General features: G+C 34.8%; 1 protein-coding gene across 1 annotated transcript in view; it reads left to right on the forward strand.

Moving 5' to 3' along the window:
* Positions 1-9,165: 9,165 nt before the first annotated feature.
* LOC128999919 (Y+L amino acid transporter 2) overlaps positions 9,166-17,413 on the forward strand; it is a 36,198-nt gene continuing 27,950 nt past the window's right edge. The window contains exon 1 of the mRNA XM_054426704.1: positions 9,166-9,505. Within this exon, the coding sequence (XP_054282679.1) occupies positions 9,241-9,505 (265 nt within the window). The 5' untranslated portion in view covers positions 9,166-9,240. The remainder of the gene's footprint in view (positions 9,506-17,413) is intronic.

Below are 17,413 nucleotides of genomic sequence, written 5' to 3' on the forward strand. Positions count from 1 at the left end.
TTTTACCAAATCAGTTGATTTGATCACGGCCACCTTTAACTCGATGTCATGACAAATAAATACCCCCGCCACAGAATACCTGTATGCCAAGCGAATCTCAATTTGTCTCATTGTATTTTCTTTACTAAAATATTTCCATAAACAGGTAATAGGGTATAACTCATTTAAATAGAATTAGATTTAACGATTGCTTAGGTTTGCTGCTAACAGTGGTTAAACTTTTTTTAACTTTAAGTAGTGGATGAAATAACTAAATTGTTCATATTTTAACAACATACTTGTACCTGTAAACAAGCAAACTACAAACTTTTCTTTTCCTTCATAGGCCTAAGCGTAAAATGGAAATATTGTTGTCTCCATATTTTAATAATTAACGTTAAATCAAATACTAAACAAACTGAAAGTCACGCGATCATAAGCTGCGCTACCATTGGTTGTTAGCAAGTGACCAGTTCTGCTACAAAAGTTGGGATGGAAAAGGCGAGTTCTGCTGCAACCGCTAAACTTAAGAATGATTTTTTAATAGGAAATAGGCTCTAGCCAGTTTTGACATAAACTGAGCACACGGTCTGGTGTATTGACTCCCATAGAATAATAAAACGTAAAAATATAATTAAAAAAAAAATTCACTTAGCCAGTTTTGCTATGACCCACCTCAATTAAAATTATACGGTTTTTCTATTTTCTCCGTTACCTACCTCTAAACTGTATAACAACACTGCCAACGCGCAAAATTATTTGTTAAGCTCTTCACAATAGCTGTTATAAAAATTGAGCATTTATTTGTTTAAATTTATTTGCCACGTTCTTATGACGACAGGGAAAATGGTTTTCTAAAAGATTGCCATTATCTCATTGATCTCTATATAGTATAATAGCCCACTGCTTCTTGGAATGAATTACTTTAGCGTAATAACGATGGTGTCCAGAGGGATGTTTTCCAAAATAACCTCAGAGTTCGTAATATTGTACTGCAGCACGTTGCATTTGTGCACCTAAAAAACTTTCTTTCCTTAATTTTGATCTCTTCTTTTTGTAGCATATATTCATTTTTCGAATTTTTTGATTTCTATTTAAAGAACCAATTCTATTTAGTATGTCTGTCAAAATGGACAGCACTTTATTATTATTATTTATTTATTAGTATTGCACATTGTAGATTGATTACCTTTGTGGTTCTTGCCTGCGTTTTTTAGTAGGTAGGACGTTAGGTGCACTGCACCTAATCTGTTAGGCTACTGTTTTGAATAATCAATAAATTATTGTTAATATTTAGACAATCTATGGATGCTTTCATAGATAGCGCTAGGGAATCTAACTGTCAATAATGTTGTTTTGTTAACTATTGCCATAGACAAAAAGAATAATTAAATATAGACGGTCACAGCTCATGGTCTACAGTATATATTTAATTTTTTTGTCTATGCTATTAATTGCTTAGTTGGTTTGTGCAGATTTTCCGTCAAAACAATTTAAGAAATAGATTTGTTTTGTAAGGAATCGTCTGCATAAAATAAAAAAAAAATTAAAACGTTTTGAGTGTAACACGTGATGGACATAATTTTGTTTATCAAACAAAAACAACGCAGTATGAAAGGTCAAGTAACAATTTCATTTAATATAATCTTTATTAGGAAATTTAGATACAGCCGGACTGATTTATAATCGAATAGATTTCCAATACGATAGAATATTAATAGAAAGTCGTGTTAAATATCTACAGTACACTGTGACTGTATTTTTCTAATACTTTTTAAATTCAACTAGAAACATTTAAGGATTTAGTCAAGTTAACAAGCTAAAATACCTTTTTGACTTTTATGGGGTATCGACTGGACCGGTTACATCTTACATCACTCGCATTAATTACGCCAAAGAGTTCCTTAATTGCGCCAAGCCCTCTAAAGGTCTCACAAAATGTTCCTTAGAAACGCCAAGCCTAAGCCAGGACCATAGACGTAGCACACGATATCTAGCCTACTCAATTATACAGTCAAAGAGTTGGGTACTCCCTGAAGTAGTTGAAGCAATTCAGGAATACCCGACTACCTGACTCAGGTCACTTTGGCGCAATTAATGCCCACCCCTCATCATCGACAGTCCCACAATCCGAAATTGAGAGCATAAAAACCGCGCCCATTCTTGCATATCAACATACTGTTATGGGGACGCAACGAAGGTGTATTTGAACCCAACTATGAATGGAAAATGAGTGAGATGAGGCCAGTCGTTTCTACAGCTAGAGCAGAACTAAATTTACTAAAAGCGTAACAAATTCAGGACAACTGATCGAGGATAGTTATCGGTTAGGCTGTTAAGAACCAAGAACAAACTCACTGACTTATTCACCTATAGAGGGAGTTCCGAAAACAAATTCGAATAGTTTTTACTATTAATTAATCAATTAAATAACCCTGTTCAGTATTTCCATCAGACAGTGATAATGAGTGTGAAGTTGGCTTAAGGATTTCGTATGGGTTCATGGCATTTCACATTGCGAATAGTAACTGATAAGAAGTTACTGACTATCTCTTATCGACATTTTATGATAATGTTTACCATATAATGTTGCCTATCAAAGAGGCTCTTTATATTGGAACTTTCCATTCGCAAAATTACATTGATAACATTTTTACTTGCTGAACCACGCAGTTGGATAGTCTAACAGTCTAACCAACAAAATGTACCCCCAAGTATTCATCTATATAATTTTAAATTTTAAGAATGTTTGTCATCCATGCTGATTGATAAAACTGCCTCTCCGCACTCCACTGTCCGCGCCTGGGAAAACTCAGCAAACAATACCAGCTGCAAGAAACCACAGAAGATAAAATTTGCGTACTTAATTATGGTGAACTTAATCGTTCATATGTTGCAAACAAAAGCTTAAACATAACGGAAATCTTGGTATACTTTTGTGGGATTACTGAAATGTGACTTTATTGGTAGACTTTTCATATGATCCATTAACGTCAATGTCAAAATACTCTCATTACAACAGAGTTTCAGATTTTTTACTTTAGAAATTGAGAATTAGCCAAATAAAATTCTGTCGAATTAAAACGTTATTCGTTCGTTGTTTGTTAAAACGTTATTCGTTTCGTTATTTTGTGCAGTTAGCTGTCTTGACTCGCCGCATTTTGTTGCATAATTTTCAAAATAGTAGATCAAGACCACCTTAAAGCTCCACATCATTCCTTATCAGTTAAAGATTTTAAGGCAAGCCCCTGTGCGGTTTTTGTAGACAGGCTGTTTTCTTTGTTATCTCGTTGAACTTTACTAAAAAGCCGTAAACAAATTCAAATTGTTGTATATCGTTGATTTTAACAAATCAAAATCATATATTTGCACTTATTGTTTTGAGGCTAAATATTAAACCACAAGAAATTGCATTTTTGCGTCTGTTCGGTTAATTAATAAGTGTTTTTGTTTCCTATTAGTTTCTTACTACCTATTTGGAAAACATAAACGAACTTATCTTTCAAACTAAATACAACGATCCATTTGTAAACTAACGCTTGTTTTCTAACCAAAGAGAAAAGCACAAACTTCAAATTCTATCCTAAATTTAGTAAGAAACACGTCAACAACGCACTCGATCTGAACCAGCACTCAAACACACATTAAAACGAGTTACACCATTCAAAGTAAATAGTTTTACTTTATGTGTATTGATGCTCTGATAATTTCTCCCCTTTAGTAACCACTATGCGTCTTTCAAATCACGTTAACGGTAGCAAAATGTAAGATTCTTGGCTCATGGCGCAATTAATTCATAGTACCTGGGGACCGAGTCATGGCTCGGTGTAGTTTATTTCGATTGTAAAAGCAATATAAAAGAAACTCACGTTTTATTTACAACTAGTTTTGCCTTTTACAGTATTATCTAAGTTTCAGTAGAATTTCATTGTATTATGATGGAAATGTTAACCTGGCAATTCTTATTCATTTATTTTACAGTCGATGAAAGGTCGCTCGTTTATAATAGCCTATACTTGCATAAACATTGTTTTGACATTTTGTTTGAATTAAAACAACTGATTAAGTTTTGGTAGGAGAGAGAACAGTTAAATCTAAATAACTATACAGCCCGATGTGTAACTCACTCAATGGGGATACAAATTCTAGACCACTTCTAGACGTGCTAGGGAGTTGAAATTTGGCACGATTGTCGGTCTTGGTACTAAACCCCCGGGAAAATTCTCAAAAGTCGCATTTTTTTATTTTAACCCCCCCTTATTAAAGAATTTCCCCCCCAATGTTATTCTTATGGGAAATAACATTGAAAATTACCGACTTTGGTATGCTCATCTGAACCACTTAGAAACGTGGTAGAGACTTCAAATTTGCGTAGTATTGCAGTATGCGATCTTACATTACTGGTGGAATTGGCAAAAGTCCCATTTTCAAATTTTAACCCCCTCAAAAATCCAAAATGGCGGACCTCTGAAAACGAAAAAACACTTTTTTTTCAACCGGATGTAGCTCGAAAACGGTAAGAGATAGAAAAGATTTGAAAGTATATGCAGGAACAGGAATTAAATTTTCTACAAAACCCTCTTTGGCGTTTTCCAAAAATCGGACTCCTTCAGCTTCAAAAAACGCCCTACTTTCAAAAATTGGTAAATTTTTATTACATTTTTACCGGTTTTCGCCATGTTTTCATACTTAAATAATTATTTTTTTCAAAAACTATTATTGCTTTGCATTCTCCTTACTTTACTTTAAATTTTACTCCATACATGTTTTTTCGTAACTTTACTCCTTGACCCCCAAAACTTAATTTTAATCTCAAAATTTGAAGGTTTTTTGCCAATTTTACGAGCCCCATGTTATTCTTATGGAGAATAAGATTGAAATTTAATGTTTTGGTATGGTCATATGAATCGTTTAGAAATGTGCTAGAGACTTGTAATTTGGTAGTATTGTAGTAAGGGATGATAAGCTAATGGTGAAATTTTCAAAAGTCCCATTTTCAAATTTTAACCCCCCCAAAAATCCAAAATGGCGGACCTCTGAAAACGATAAAACACGTTTTTTTCAAACGGATTTAGCTCGAAAACAGTAAGAGCTAGAAAGATTTGAAAGTATATTCAGGAACAGGAATTACATTTTATACAAAACCCTCTTAGGCGTTTTCCAAAAATCGCACTCCTTCAGCTTCAAAAAACGCCCTACTTTCAAAATTTGGTAAATTTTTATTAAAGTTTTACCGGTTTTCGCCATGTTTTCATACTTAAATAATTATTTTTTTTCAAAAATTATTATTGCTTTATATTATCCTTACTTTACTTTAAATTTCACTCTTTACATGTTTTTTGGTAACTTTACTCCTTGACCCCCAAAACTTAATTTCAATCTCAAAATTTGAAGGTTTTTTGCCACTTTTACAAGCCCCATGTCATTCTTATGGAGAATAACATTGAAAGTGGTCGACTTTGGTGTGCTCATCTGAACCGTTTAGAAACGTGCTAGAGACTTGAAACTTGGTATTATTGTTGTAGGGGATCTTATATTAACGGTGAAATTTGCAAAAGTCCCATTTTCAAATTTTAACCCCGCCAAAAATCCAAAATGGCGGACCTCTGAAAACGATAAAACACGTTTTTTCCAAACGGATTTAGCTCGAAAACAGTAAGAGCTAGAAAAGATTTGAAAGAATATCCAGGAACAGGAATTAAATTTTCTACAAAACCCTCTTATGTGTTTTCCGAAAATCACCCTCTTTCGGGTTCAAAAAACTCCCTACTTTCAAAATTTGGTAAATTTCTTTCAACTTTTTACCGGTTTTTGCTATTTTTTCATACTTAAATTAAATCATTCCTTTTTTGCAAATATTATTATTGCTTTGTATTCTCCTTACTTTAGTTTAAATTTTACACGGTACGTGTTTTTTCGTAACTTTACTCCTTAACCCCCAAAACTTAGGTTTAATGTCAACATTTGAAAGTTTTTACGAGCCCCATGTTATTCTTATGGAGAAAACATTTACCCCATAAAAACCACCATAAGTCCCCGTTCCCATGGTCCGTTCATGCTATAGATTTACTCTGGTTTACTTAAGGTTTCATCCCCCTATCGTATTTACAACCCCCCCCCTTAATATTAAATACCCCCCAATGTTATTCTTACAGGTGCATAAGTCTAAATCACGTTTACACATTTCTAGATTAACTGGATATCTGAAATTTTGAATGATTGTAGATCTTGCGCCCTTTCCGAAAAGTGACATTTTACAAATATAACACCCACCCCCACGAAATATAGAATCCCCCCCCCCAATGTTATTCCTACAGGTGCATCGGTCTAAATCAATTTTACCCACTTCTAGATTAGCTAAAGATCTGTGAAATTTGGCTCAATTGCAGGTCTTGCGCCATGGCCCATTTCTTTTTATCCCCAACCAAAAAAGGGGGCCTGGGGGCGGAGCCCCCAGCGAGCCAAAGGCGAGTCTATATATCTAATTCCGTAAGCCCAAAATTTTACAATGAAATTGTGAGCGAACCGGAGGGCGTAGAAAGCTGGGAGGGGTCTCATTTTAAAGGTCTGGGCATGAAATTTTGGGGAAAATTATTCATTTTTCTTAATTATGCACCAAAAGGTTGTGACAGAATAAAATAATTCACATTTAAATAACCTGGGAATCTAGGTCATGTTTGCTTTGTTTACATTAAAACATGTGGTTTAACTTTATTTAAAGCATATGGTAATATGTAATATGCACTGTAATATGTATACTAACCCGAGAGGTTGAACCTACCAATTGACTATATTAATTTAATTGCACGATCTGGAATGCCACCACACAAATTAGTTTTAAAAGTTGGTTCAATAGTGATGCTCATTAGAAATATGAAGCTAGGGTCTGGATTAGTTAATGGAGTACGATTGGTTGTGTTAGGTATTACTGGAAAAGTTAGTAGTAATTACTGGAGTAGGCAAAGGAAACGTATTTTCCATGCCAAAAATAATACTAATATCCACAGATCCTAATAGGCCATTTAAGTTTACAAGGAAAATTTTCACAAAAATTGGCATTTATTTGAAAAATTTATCTCCATGTATTTTATCTAAGTGAATTTGTCTATATTCAAAGAAATGTATATACATTTAATTAATAGTCATGAAGATTATCATTGAAAATTATCCTTAGTTGTATTATGATTAGAAAGTTTATACTATAAACACACCGCATGAAAAATCCTTTGTAATATTTTTAACAGAGCAGACCTCAAAATGCATTATGCAGGTATGTAATAACTATTATACATATTATAATAGACAATAATGTTAAACGATAATCAAGGTAGGGTAACCCATGGGACTAATAATTTGTACAAAATAATTACTACAATATATACATAGGGGCTACTGCCCCTACAAGCCACTAGTAATCAGTATTTTGATCGAACCTTTTTTAGGAACTTTTTCACCTACAAGTTATATTCAGTGTAATCTAATCTTTGCTTGATAGTAACAGCTGATGTTTTTACTTTCGTACTGTATTTTGTTATTTGCTAGTATACTGTGGGCGGATGGCTTATAATGAACACATGTTACAGCTTACAAGTCTTTTGTTTACTTTTTCCTTGTGTTCAACCAACATGGTTACTTATCTAAGGCCAATGTTAAAAAGTGTTGACTTTCAATTTCATTTGTTTACGTAATTAGATTTTTGTTGGCAGTTTTAACTGCATTTTAAACACGTTTTTATGCCAAAAATTAACTATTTACAAAATTGAAGGAAATCGTCGAAGCCGTTTTTGAGATCTTTGTGCAAGCATACATACATAGACTAAGGAACCTTGATAGAAACAAGCAAACATTGCTCATAAACATAATTATAGGATTCGTAAAATAGTTGACATCTTCTTCACATATACCTTCATTTTGGTAGCCAAAAATACAGTAGTTGATGTCTAAAACCAATATCATAACAAGAGGGAACGAGTCGAGTGGTTCAAACAGGAACAGCAATATTAACCTCGTGATTAAGGGAAGAGGGGAATATACCTATCAGTGCAGTGATCAGTGTATAGTGTGTAGTGTAGCACAGTGTATAGTGTATCGTCCTTACACTGCAACATTGACTTTAGATAGTACAAGTGGACTTCTCGTCCTGTTGTAAGGCCCGGTTTGAGGAGTGTTTCATTTCGATGTGTTGGTTTTAGATTAGATTAGATCTGTAAGACGCCGACACAACGGGCGCGTATAAGGCGAAGATGAGTAAGGTTACTATGGACAGCTCCCTTTAAAAGAAGTAATAATGCCATTGGAGTAGAAACAAGGACGAAAATTATTCAAAAAGTTACCGCGTTATACACGCCATTTTACCTCAAATTGTATTTAAATCCCATATTTTTATCGGTAAGTGTTCAAAGATTACTGGAAACTAAATTAGGCGTACAATTAAAAATATTTAAATTTTTTATGTGTAGGTCGGATATTTAAAAGATTTTCAAACAAGTTAACTGAATGTTCATGATTTAAAAAAATATGCGTTGAAAATGCATTAGTACAAAAACTGACAAAGCAAATCATCAAGTTCATAAATACGAGTTTTTATTTGTTGTGATTCCTCATTTCAACCCCATTATTTGCACTACACGGATATTGGATAAGATAAAACAACACGAATATTGGGACTTTTATATTAATGTTGCCTTTATTTCTTAACTACATAAAATAAAAATCAATGTAAAAATACAAGTTAATAAGCTCAGACAGTAATTAATTGTGATCAGTTAGAACTAAGTTTCATTATGTTATTGTCGTTTTGCTGCACCTTTAGCCGTATTGCATTTTGCATTGCAGATTAGTATTTTCTCTCTTGTCGATTTTACATTTATAATCCGGACTGTAGAGCGATTATTGTTTGATTTGTGATTTAAGTTATTTAATTCTAACCAAATATAATTAAAAAAAAACTCTTATTCTTATTATCTTAGGACTAAACAACAATAACCAGTAACTTATACCCTATTAAAAAAAATATAAGAGAAAGGTAGTCGGACATCAGCGAGTATAAACGTTATCAACACGAAACACATTAACACAGGTTTTACAAAACGATAAGTCTACGCACACTATAAAGTCAATGATTGCAGGTAACTCAACAATCGAATTCTCAAGGCCAAGACGCGATCAGCTGATGGTGTGAACAAAGCGCGGGAACGAGCGCGCCATTCCCCCACCCTAACCTCGTGCGGCCATGCGGTAGTGTTTAGGTTAGTTCTAGAGATGCCGCGCGAGCACAAGGTGGCGGCCGCGGAGCTGCTGCCGATGCGCCCCGTGGAAGACAAACCTTCCTCGGGCATCCAGCTGAAGAAGGAACTCGGACTCCTGGACGGCGTGGCCATCATCGTCGGGGTCATCATAGGAGCCGGCATCTTTGTATCCCCCAAGGGAGTTTTGGTCAGCTCTGGGTCCATCGGTCTAGGTCTGGTCGTATGGATACTGTCCGGAGTGCTGTCTATGATCGGCGCCCTCTGCTATGCGGAACTGGGTGAGTAGTTAATTTACTGTAATATTTTAAATGTTCCGAGTGTGTAAAGTATCATCTTATCGGTTCGGTTGATTCATACAAAATTTGTTGTTCTAAATCGGGGAAACAGTTTAAGTTATTTTTGTAGTTTAAACAAGTTGTTGCCTTAAAACGATATTTTTTATCTTATCAAGAATAATAATCTGATCACATTTTATTCACCTAATATTTTATTCATGAAGCACAATTTGTAACTGAACTCAATTTATTGTTTTTCCAGGTTCATAAAAGAATAACGGCTCATTTAACGTATGTTTTTAGTTTGGTGAAGTCAACGCATCAACTGATAATTTAGTACTGTATCTGAATTGATAAAAACTACAAATCATTTCAGCTTAGTCAAACACATTGTGTATTCATCTCATAACTTATTCTTTCTCGCAAAATACGAGAATTTATTTCAATTTTAATGAAATACGTATACAATTTAAGGTAACTTTATATACAGTGAAATAGTTCAATTTTTGTCAGTTGGATTAGAGAAATCGATTAATGCGACCTTATTTTGCAATTTGTGTACTTCTGATCCTGATGAGTTTTAGTGCAAAAATAATTTTGCATCTGTTTGATAAGATCAGGAAAGCAGATAAAAAACATTTCTATTTATCTATTTTTTATCTACACGTGAGTTAATTTCATGGCCCCCACAAGGGTGGGGCTGGCGCAACTCTGGTCACAGGGCCCGGGCCCTCTGGGGGCCCGGGCCTACCCATTTTTTCCTTTTTTTCTTTTTTCCCCATTGAAGATCACTTTACAGCAGATCATAAATTGAAGATAAAAAATAGTTTATATATATATTTTACAAAAAAACTAAGTTAAATAATTTAAAATGTATTAATTCTTGATTCTAAGGAAGTTCATATTTAAATACTATATGTGCATAGGTGCGTATGTACTATCACAGCCACCTCTAATACAGTACTATACAACAGCAGAACAGCCAGCTCGGGCCCCAGTGGCCGGCTCCACAAACTCCCTCTACCCCTTCCTCCCGCCAGGCGCCTAGCCAATCCTACCTCATTCCCCCCATAATAAACAAAGTTTGGTTTTATAATTGAACTGATAGTTTCAAGAATGAATTCTTATAGTTATAAGTTAAAATAAAATTTGTACAGCATTGAAAAATTGACATGTACTATGTACCATAGCTAAGGTGACCAGACGTCCCGTTTTAGGGGGACTGGTCCATCCAGACAAATCCTCTCGGGACGCTTATTTGTCCCGTTTTATCAACATTTGGTCCCGGTTGCACTTTTATGTATGGAATATTTCAATTTAATTGCAATCTAGGTTATTTGACACAAACTTAAAAATTCTTTACTTTTGGAGTTTTAAAAATATGAAAGATTGTAGGCCTAATAATTTTGACCTAAGTTTTCTTCCCAATTCACTCGGTATAATACTGAACTGATTAACATTACTAATCGGTTAACATTACTGCATCGGTCATTCTCGGCATTACTCGTGCACATTCGTTTTTCTCCGTGACTACTCGGCGCGAGTACTACTCGCGCAAGTTCGGCAGCTCAGGCATCCACTCCCAAAAAATGTAGTATTGTTAAAATTCTTGATGAAAATTGTCACTGAATAAAATATGATTTCATTGGTGTAAGCTGTTAAACTCAATTTACGTAAGTTTTTTCCTACTCCATATTACAAAGTACAATTATAGCAGTTAAGATAGCCAAACCCTTTTACAGGGAAATAAAAAGGACAAAATATTAATAGGCATGGAGCTTTTGTGTATTGATATAATAGTTTTAATTGCTGAATTCCTGTAATTTTAAGTCTTATAAAACTCATTGAAAAACTCTTTCTTCCTTAAAAAAGGCTGCAAAAGTGCCATTTACCACTCACAAATTTAATACCTAGATTGCATTAAAAACTCACTAAAATACATGACATTTTCAAAATTTTCCCGGGGGAGAACCCCCGGACCCCCCCTCTACGCCGGGGGGTATTCCATACCCCCCCGACCCCCCGGTTGGTAGGGGGGCCCGAGCCAGATCCTGGTAACAGGGCCCACAATTAAATGTGGGGGCCATGGTTAATTTGATGACTAAAGGTAGGTTGGGGTAAGAAGCTTAGTTATAGACTACGTCTGAATTGAAATCGGTGACATGTTCTCAAAAATCTTTGTACAGTACATACATTTTGTTTGCTAGGACTAACCTACTACTGTATTGGCTTATACATCTCTTTCGTCTCAAATCAAAACATCTTTATTTTCCTTACATGTACATGGGTACAAAAATAGTGTCAAGTATAAAGTACTAACTAGCTTAAAGATATAAATACATTTTAAGTATGAATAGGTATTTATTCAATGAGTTCCTCCATTGTATAAGGCGCCTTTTCTATTAAATGTTTTTTTAAATTTTGATTTAAATAATTTATAATTTGATTCCTCCTTTATAGAGGCAGGCAATTTCCTTAGAATTAGTGATCCAGCAAAAGTTGGTTTTTATTTTAGAATTCCAGTTTATAGGTTGAAGTTACAATATCCAAATATACACAAATATACAATATCCAATATCGTCTTTTCCGTGAATTAAAATATTTTTTCCCCCTTTAAGCTGAGTACAGTACCTACATCTCCGTCAAAAATATGGACAAACGAGGTTTCTCAAAATAGCCAAAATAAAATGTAATTTCTTAAATCGATTATGTGATCCCAATGTATGATGTAACCTAAACTCAGAATTTAAATCTCCGTGAATGTTTTTCTTCAAAAGGGCACAGAGAAGCATTTGTCTCTGTGATAAGAGTATTATCTCAGTTTGTAATCAAAGTTCGTCATCTATGTTTGTTTGTTATCTATGTTTGTAAACATTTCTCTAAACATCGCATGCTAACATCGATTTATTGGCTGTCAAAATAAGCCCATTGATGCTGAGTTATATGCATTTTTAAATACTAGTACAAAAGTATTGACCCTAATTCTAATAACCCTACAAAAAATATACTCGCATAGTAATGCACTCATGACTCATACACCTCGGAACAGTCGAAGATACAAAAATGTATGTTTACAAAATCACATTTCATTGTAGTCTATAGTTATAGCCTTAAACGTCTCAATAATGGACACAACAATGTGATTTCAATCTAGTTTTATGGTCAGCAGACCCAGTTTTTCCAACAGAACTGTGGGGTGTGCAAGGCGCGAGGGGTTGGGCGAAGCCCCACCCTTGTGCAGGTGAATGGGGTCTTTTGAAACTCAATAACAGAGGCCCTTGATGCAACTCCAAGATGTTTGAAACGGAAGTTTTGTGTTTTTAATTAACTGTGTAGGTTATACTTGTATCTTTATTAGCAACAACTAACTTGCTCTGTCTGATAGTTTTACATGATAAATGTGTTAAATTCCAAAGGAATTTACGTGTATTTGAGCATTTTACACTATTTAAATAGTTGGTTGTTATACTGACAGCTTCTCGATTCTTCCATACATATTAGTTATTATTAAAGTAGTGGTATATGGATTCCCTTCAGACGGTACATTCAATATTGTAATATGTACTGTAATCACTTACGTAATTCGTACGAGTGCGTTTCGTCGTTGACTTTGGATACTGGACACAGGTAGAAATTGCAATTTCTACAATTCTAGTAGAATTTATCAATACATCGCAACCTGATGCTGGTGTTAACTAAACAATTGTCGGCCAGTAGCATTGACTTAGGATAAAGCAAGAACTAAATTCACCTTTCTATTTAAAAATTTCTCACCCTGTTCAATGAATACCGGTATAGTTATAAGCGTTTACTAAACATTCTTCTCTTATCATAGAGTGAATTTTGTAGCGGTTGGTCAAAAACTACTAAGGAGTCTAAAATAGAAAATACTTCCTTTTTTGAAGGTGCTGAAGTCTGGTTACAGACAAAGGGAGGATGAAAGTAAATAAAAAAATTAAATTGCCGCAAAATTGGTTCTAAACGAAGATTAAAATTAACATTAAAATTAGAATGATTTTGTATTAAATTGTCAACTCTGAAGGAACTACAGTAATAACGATTGACAATTGAATTATATTTAACTTCAAAAGCTAAACCCGTGACACATATTAAAGTGCAAAAAATATATACAGATATTCAATTATATTTTTCAATACTCAAAGTAATACCAGCCTGGGTATACCTCGAGACTTTGAAAATGCAAAATGTCTGCTACCTTATTTTGCATTCGCTCTTCTCGTCTTGGCATTTAAAGAAGTATCAAAGTGGAATGTAAATATAAAAACACTGGAAGTCCTTGACTCGTGCGTTCCTTTCTTGGACATAAGCTACACATCGCGAAGTGTGTTGAGAATACTGAGCATCCGCGATCCTTGAATGACCAACATTGTAACTGGGCCGCTGCAGAAGAGTTCGTAGTGTTCGTACTGATAACACATAAACAGTACATGTTGTACCTTGTCCTTGTGGGTCAAAGGAAAGCTATTTTAGGTCAGGTCTATCTGGATATAGGATGATTTTTAGATACAGTAACTAAGTATGAGACTTTTTGTTCAACAAACTTTGGAACCATTGCAGTGCAGCTAAATATATAACGGTCTACTTTAAATGTTGCTTTTCCTCTGGTATTTTTCCAACGAGTAAAGGACAAATCGTTATATATGTATTCTAAACTAGAGAAGCACATTTTAGTGGTCATCACACAAACGTAGGTAGTATACCACATAAAACACCTAAAACATGATTTTTTTTACTTTTTCGTTTTAACTCTAGTTTATGCTCATTTCCACGTAATATTTCGAATTTGGGTAGAAAATATAGTTTCGGTTGGTGGTTCTCAGCTCTTCCAATGCTAGATAATATAGTGAAGCAGAAAGGTAGGAATATTTTCCATTCCATTCCAATGTCATCTTCCCGAAACTTTTCCTAAAAAGCGAAAAATAATGTCGCAAACCATGTTTCAAACACTTTATACCCTCCCAAAAACGCCCACAACAATAATATGTTTTGGATCAAGAAACTTCTGGTCTTAGTGAACAACAAAGCTCCATAAGGTAACTTCCTCATCCCACACTTATCCATTAATGTTTTGGTTCTCGTGGGTCTACGGTTGGTCGCTCGATTTCGTAACAGTGATATATTGAAGTAGATACGTCAGAGTCTTTCCATTTCGAAAACTCTGAGCTACAAAATGAACAATGCTGTCACAGACAGCCCAACAGTTTTTGCTGCCCACGTGCAAATGACAAAACACCCACCAAAATTCGCAGAGGAAGCGGTTTTGGCGGGGAGAGTGAGCTGGGAATGTAGAACAGGTAGAGAGAGAGGGAGAAAAACAATGGTAGGGCCTATACAAAACGCACCTGGCTGGAGTAGTTAGCAAGTTCAGTGGGATGATGCAATCATGCCCTACACGTGGTAAGCAGTAAGCAATACTACACGTGGAGAACCAGCTGGCAATGTGCAGATCTGCGAAACATAACACTCACGTAGTACGGAATAAGCAATGTAACTGGCTTGTGTCTGTGTGAGCAAGTAAATGCGCAAGAGTGTACATGGTGTTGCGCATAAGGACTTTCAAACGTTTACACTTACAGCTTAGTGAGTTTTAAACATTGGGTAGTTTCCATGTCAGATAAATGTACAATATGTCTACCAAGTATAATACAGTTTAAGTCTTATGTAAGATATATATTTTTTTATTGGGCTTTACATAATTTTCCGACATCTTCTGGTTTAATCGATTAAAGATGTACATATTGACGACTGGGCGTATATGAATGAATGTGTGTATGCATTGGTGGACACACATATCGATGTACAGTATATAGTTTAACTATATACATCGATGCACTACCACCTGTATAACAAGTTTGTGCTGAGAGCGAGTAGTAGAATGTTTCAAAGAACAAGTTACTTATTGTGTGAAAACATACAAAACAGGTGTGACTTCGAATACTACTAAACTGTAACTGATGTGGTAGGATTAGATAGAGAAACGTTTATGCATTGATTCAATTTTCACAGTACTGGTGTGTTTGGACATCAACATACAAGCCAAAAACCACCCTAACCTAACCCCCTACACATGCCCATGTATGTTGTGCTTTGTATCGATCATATTTTTGTTCAATTATTCATTTCAAATTATTTAAGGTAAGGAGGAACATTGTTATCGTTCAAATACTACCAAAACGTGACCTGTTCCTCTTCCTATTTATTTGTTGTTTTTTACAATATCGTTATCGCAGCGCAAATATGTGTAAAATCGTACAATTTAAATGCCACTTAGATCGGTTTCGCATAATCGCGGGTGGAAAAAAGGCAATTAACGATAACAGTCAATAAATCTCTTTGAGATTCACATACCAAGACAATGTGGCATTCATTTCTTATCAACAATATTGATGGATTTGCTTGTTTTTATCGCGGTAATGTGTTAACCTACAACCTTGAGATTCACATTTTTCCTGGCACAATCTGAAACGTTATGAAGATATTTTCAATAAAAAATCATTGTATTTACAATTCTATGGTCTTTTACATTTTTAAATAAATTAGGGTGCAATTAAAGTAGTGCGTTTCCGCTTATTGGCCACAATCGTTAATGTTCTAACGTTAATCCGGTGATGTTTGAACTAACATTTTTATTAATTCTTGTTCGTACCCCGGCCAATATCATGAGGTTTTTTTTTAATCAATGGTTTCACCTAACTCTTGACTATGAATAGTGCAGGTTGCAGGTACTCTTCTCGTGCTATTGAATTAGGTGCGCTGAATGATGTTTCTGTCTTATTTTAGGGCAAATTTTACGATTTTGGTTTTAGTCCTTAGCTTATAATTCAAGAAGAGAAGACAACTTTGTCAAATAGATTGCTGTACTATGTTGTAGTATTTAGTCTAATTTGTTTAAAAGTTGGTTGAATAATAAGAAACAACAAAACGTTATTAACAGAAACAGGGCAGAAACTTGTCTTCAGCTAATCCATTATCCGTAGGAGGTGGAGGAGTAAAAGGTAGATCTGTAAGGGAATATTATATGATCTGAGTGTATGTGTAGCTGTGAGGTTTCAGTGCTGGTCTAGTATTCAGAGGTTCAATCGTAAAATAATCCAAAGCTTTATGATGTATCGGTCTTGAAAACCCAGCATAGTACCCGTCCTTCGTACGGGGTTGGCGTGTAAGTAGTAAATGCTTATTGCAGTCCTCGTGCTTTGTGTTTGCAATGGGGGAGGACACGGTTTGAGAAAATTTGGTTCTTTTAATTAACGGTTCTATAGCACATCTACCATAGCCATAATTATATTCTACCACTGCACGTAAACAACAGAAAAAAGTAAATTACCAAATATTCGCACATCATCACAAATTATTTATAAATAAAAAAACATACGCATAACAACTGTAAACAGTCCTATTTTGTCAGTTCCCATTGTGTATCACTACTTTTTGTTGCTGCTTGGTTCAAATTAGCTGTTGTCATAAATGCAAATAAAAGTTAAAAGTGCTGCACCCTGTTGGTAAACCCTATTCCTATACATTTTAATGCTATTGAGTATCATAGAACTAACTTGTGTAGTTGAAACAGCTGACAACATTCTTAACATGGGTGTTTAACATGTGAATCTCCAGAGCCACTGGGGCGGAGCTCGAAAGGATCTTTGAGATAAGAGCATGTCTATGTTAATCGGGAAAGTAAGCTATCATCATACCAAATTTCAGCTCAATCCGACCAGTAGTTTTTGCGTGATTAACTGCAAACAAACAAATGCACAAACTGTCACATTTTTTATAATATTAGGTCCTGACGAAATAGCCAGCTGGTATGAGCTAGTAAAAAAACTGTTATTTTACAAAAATTTACAAATTATGACTAAACATACCTCGTCAGACAATACTTAACCGCAAACT

This window comes from Macrosteles quadrilineatus, unplaced genomic scaffold (assembly GCF_028750875.1).
Source record: "Macrosteles quadrilineatus isolate MER2022 unplaced genomic scaffold, UCM_ALF_1.0 Scaffold_8__2_contigs__length_117827958, whole genome shotgun sequence".
Taxonomy (NCBI): Eukaryota; Metazoa; Arthropoda; class Insecta; order Hemiptera; family Cicadellidae; genus Macrosteles; species Macrosteles quadrilineatus.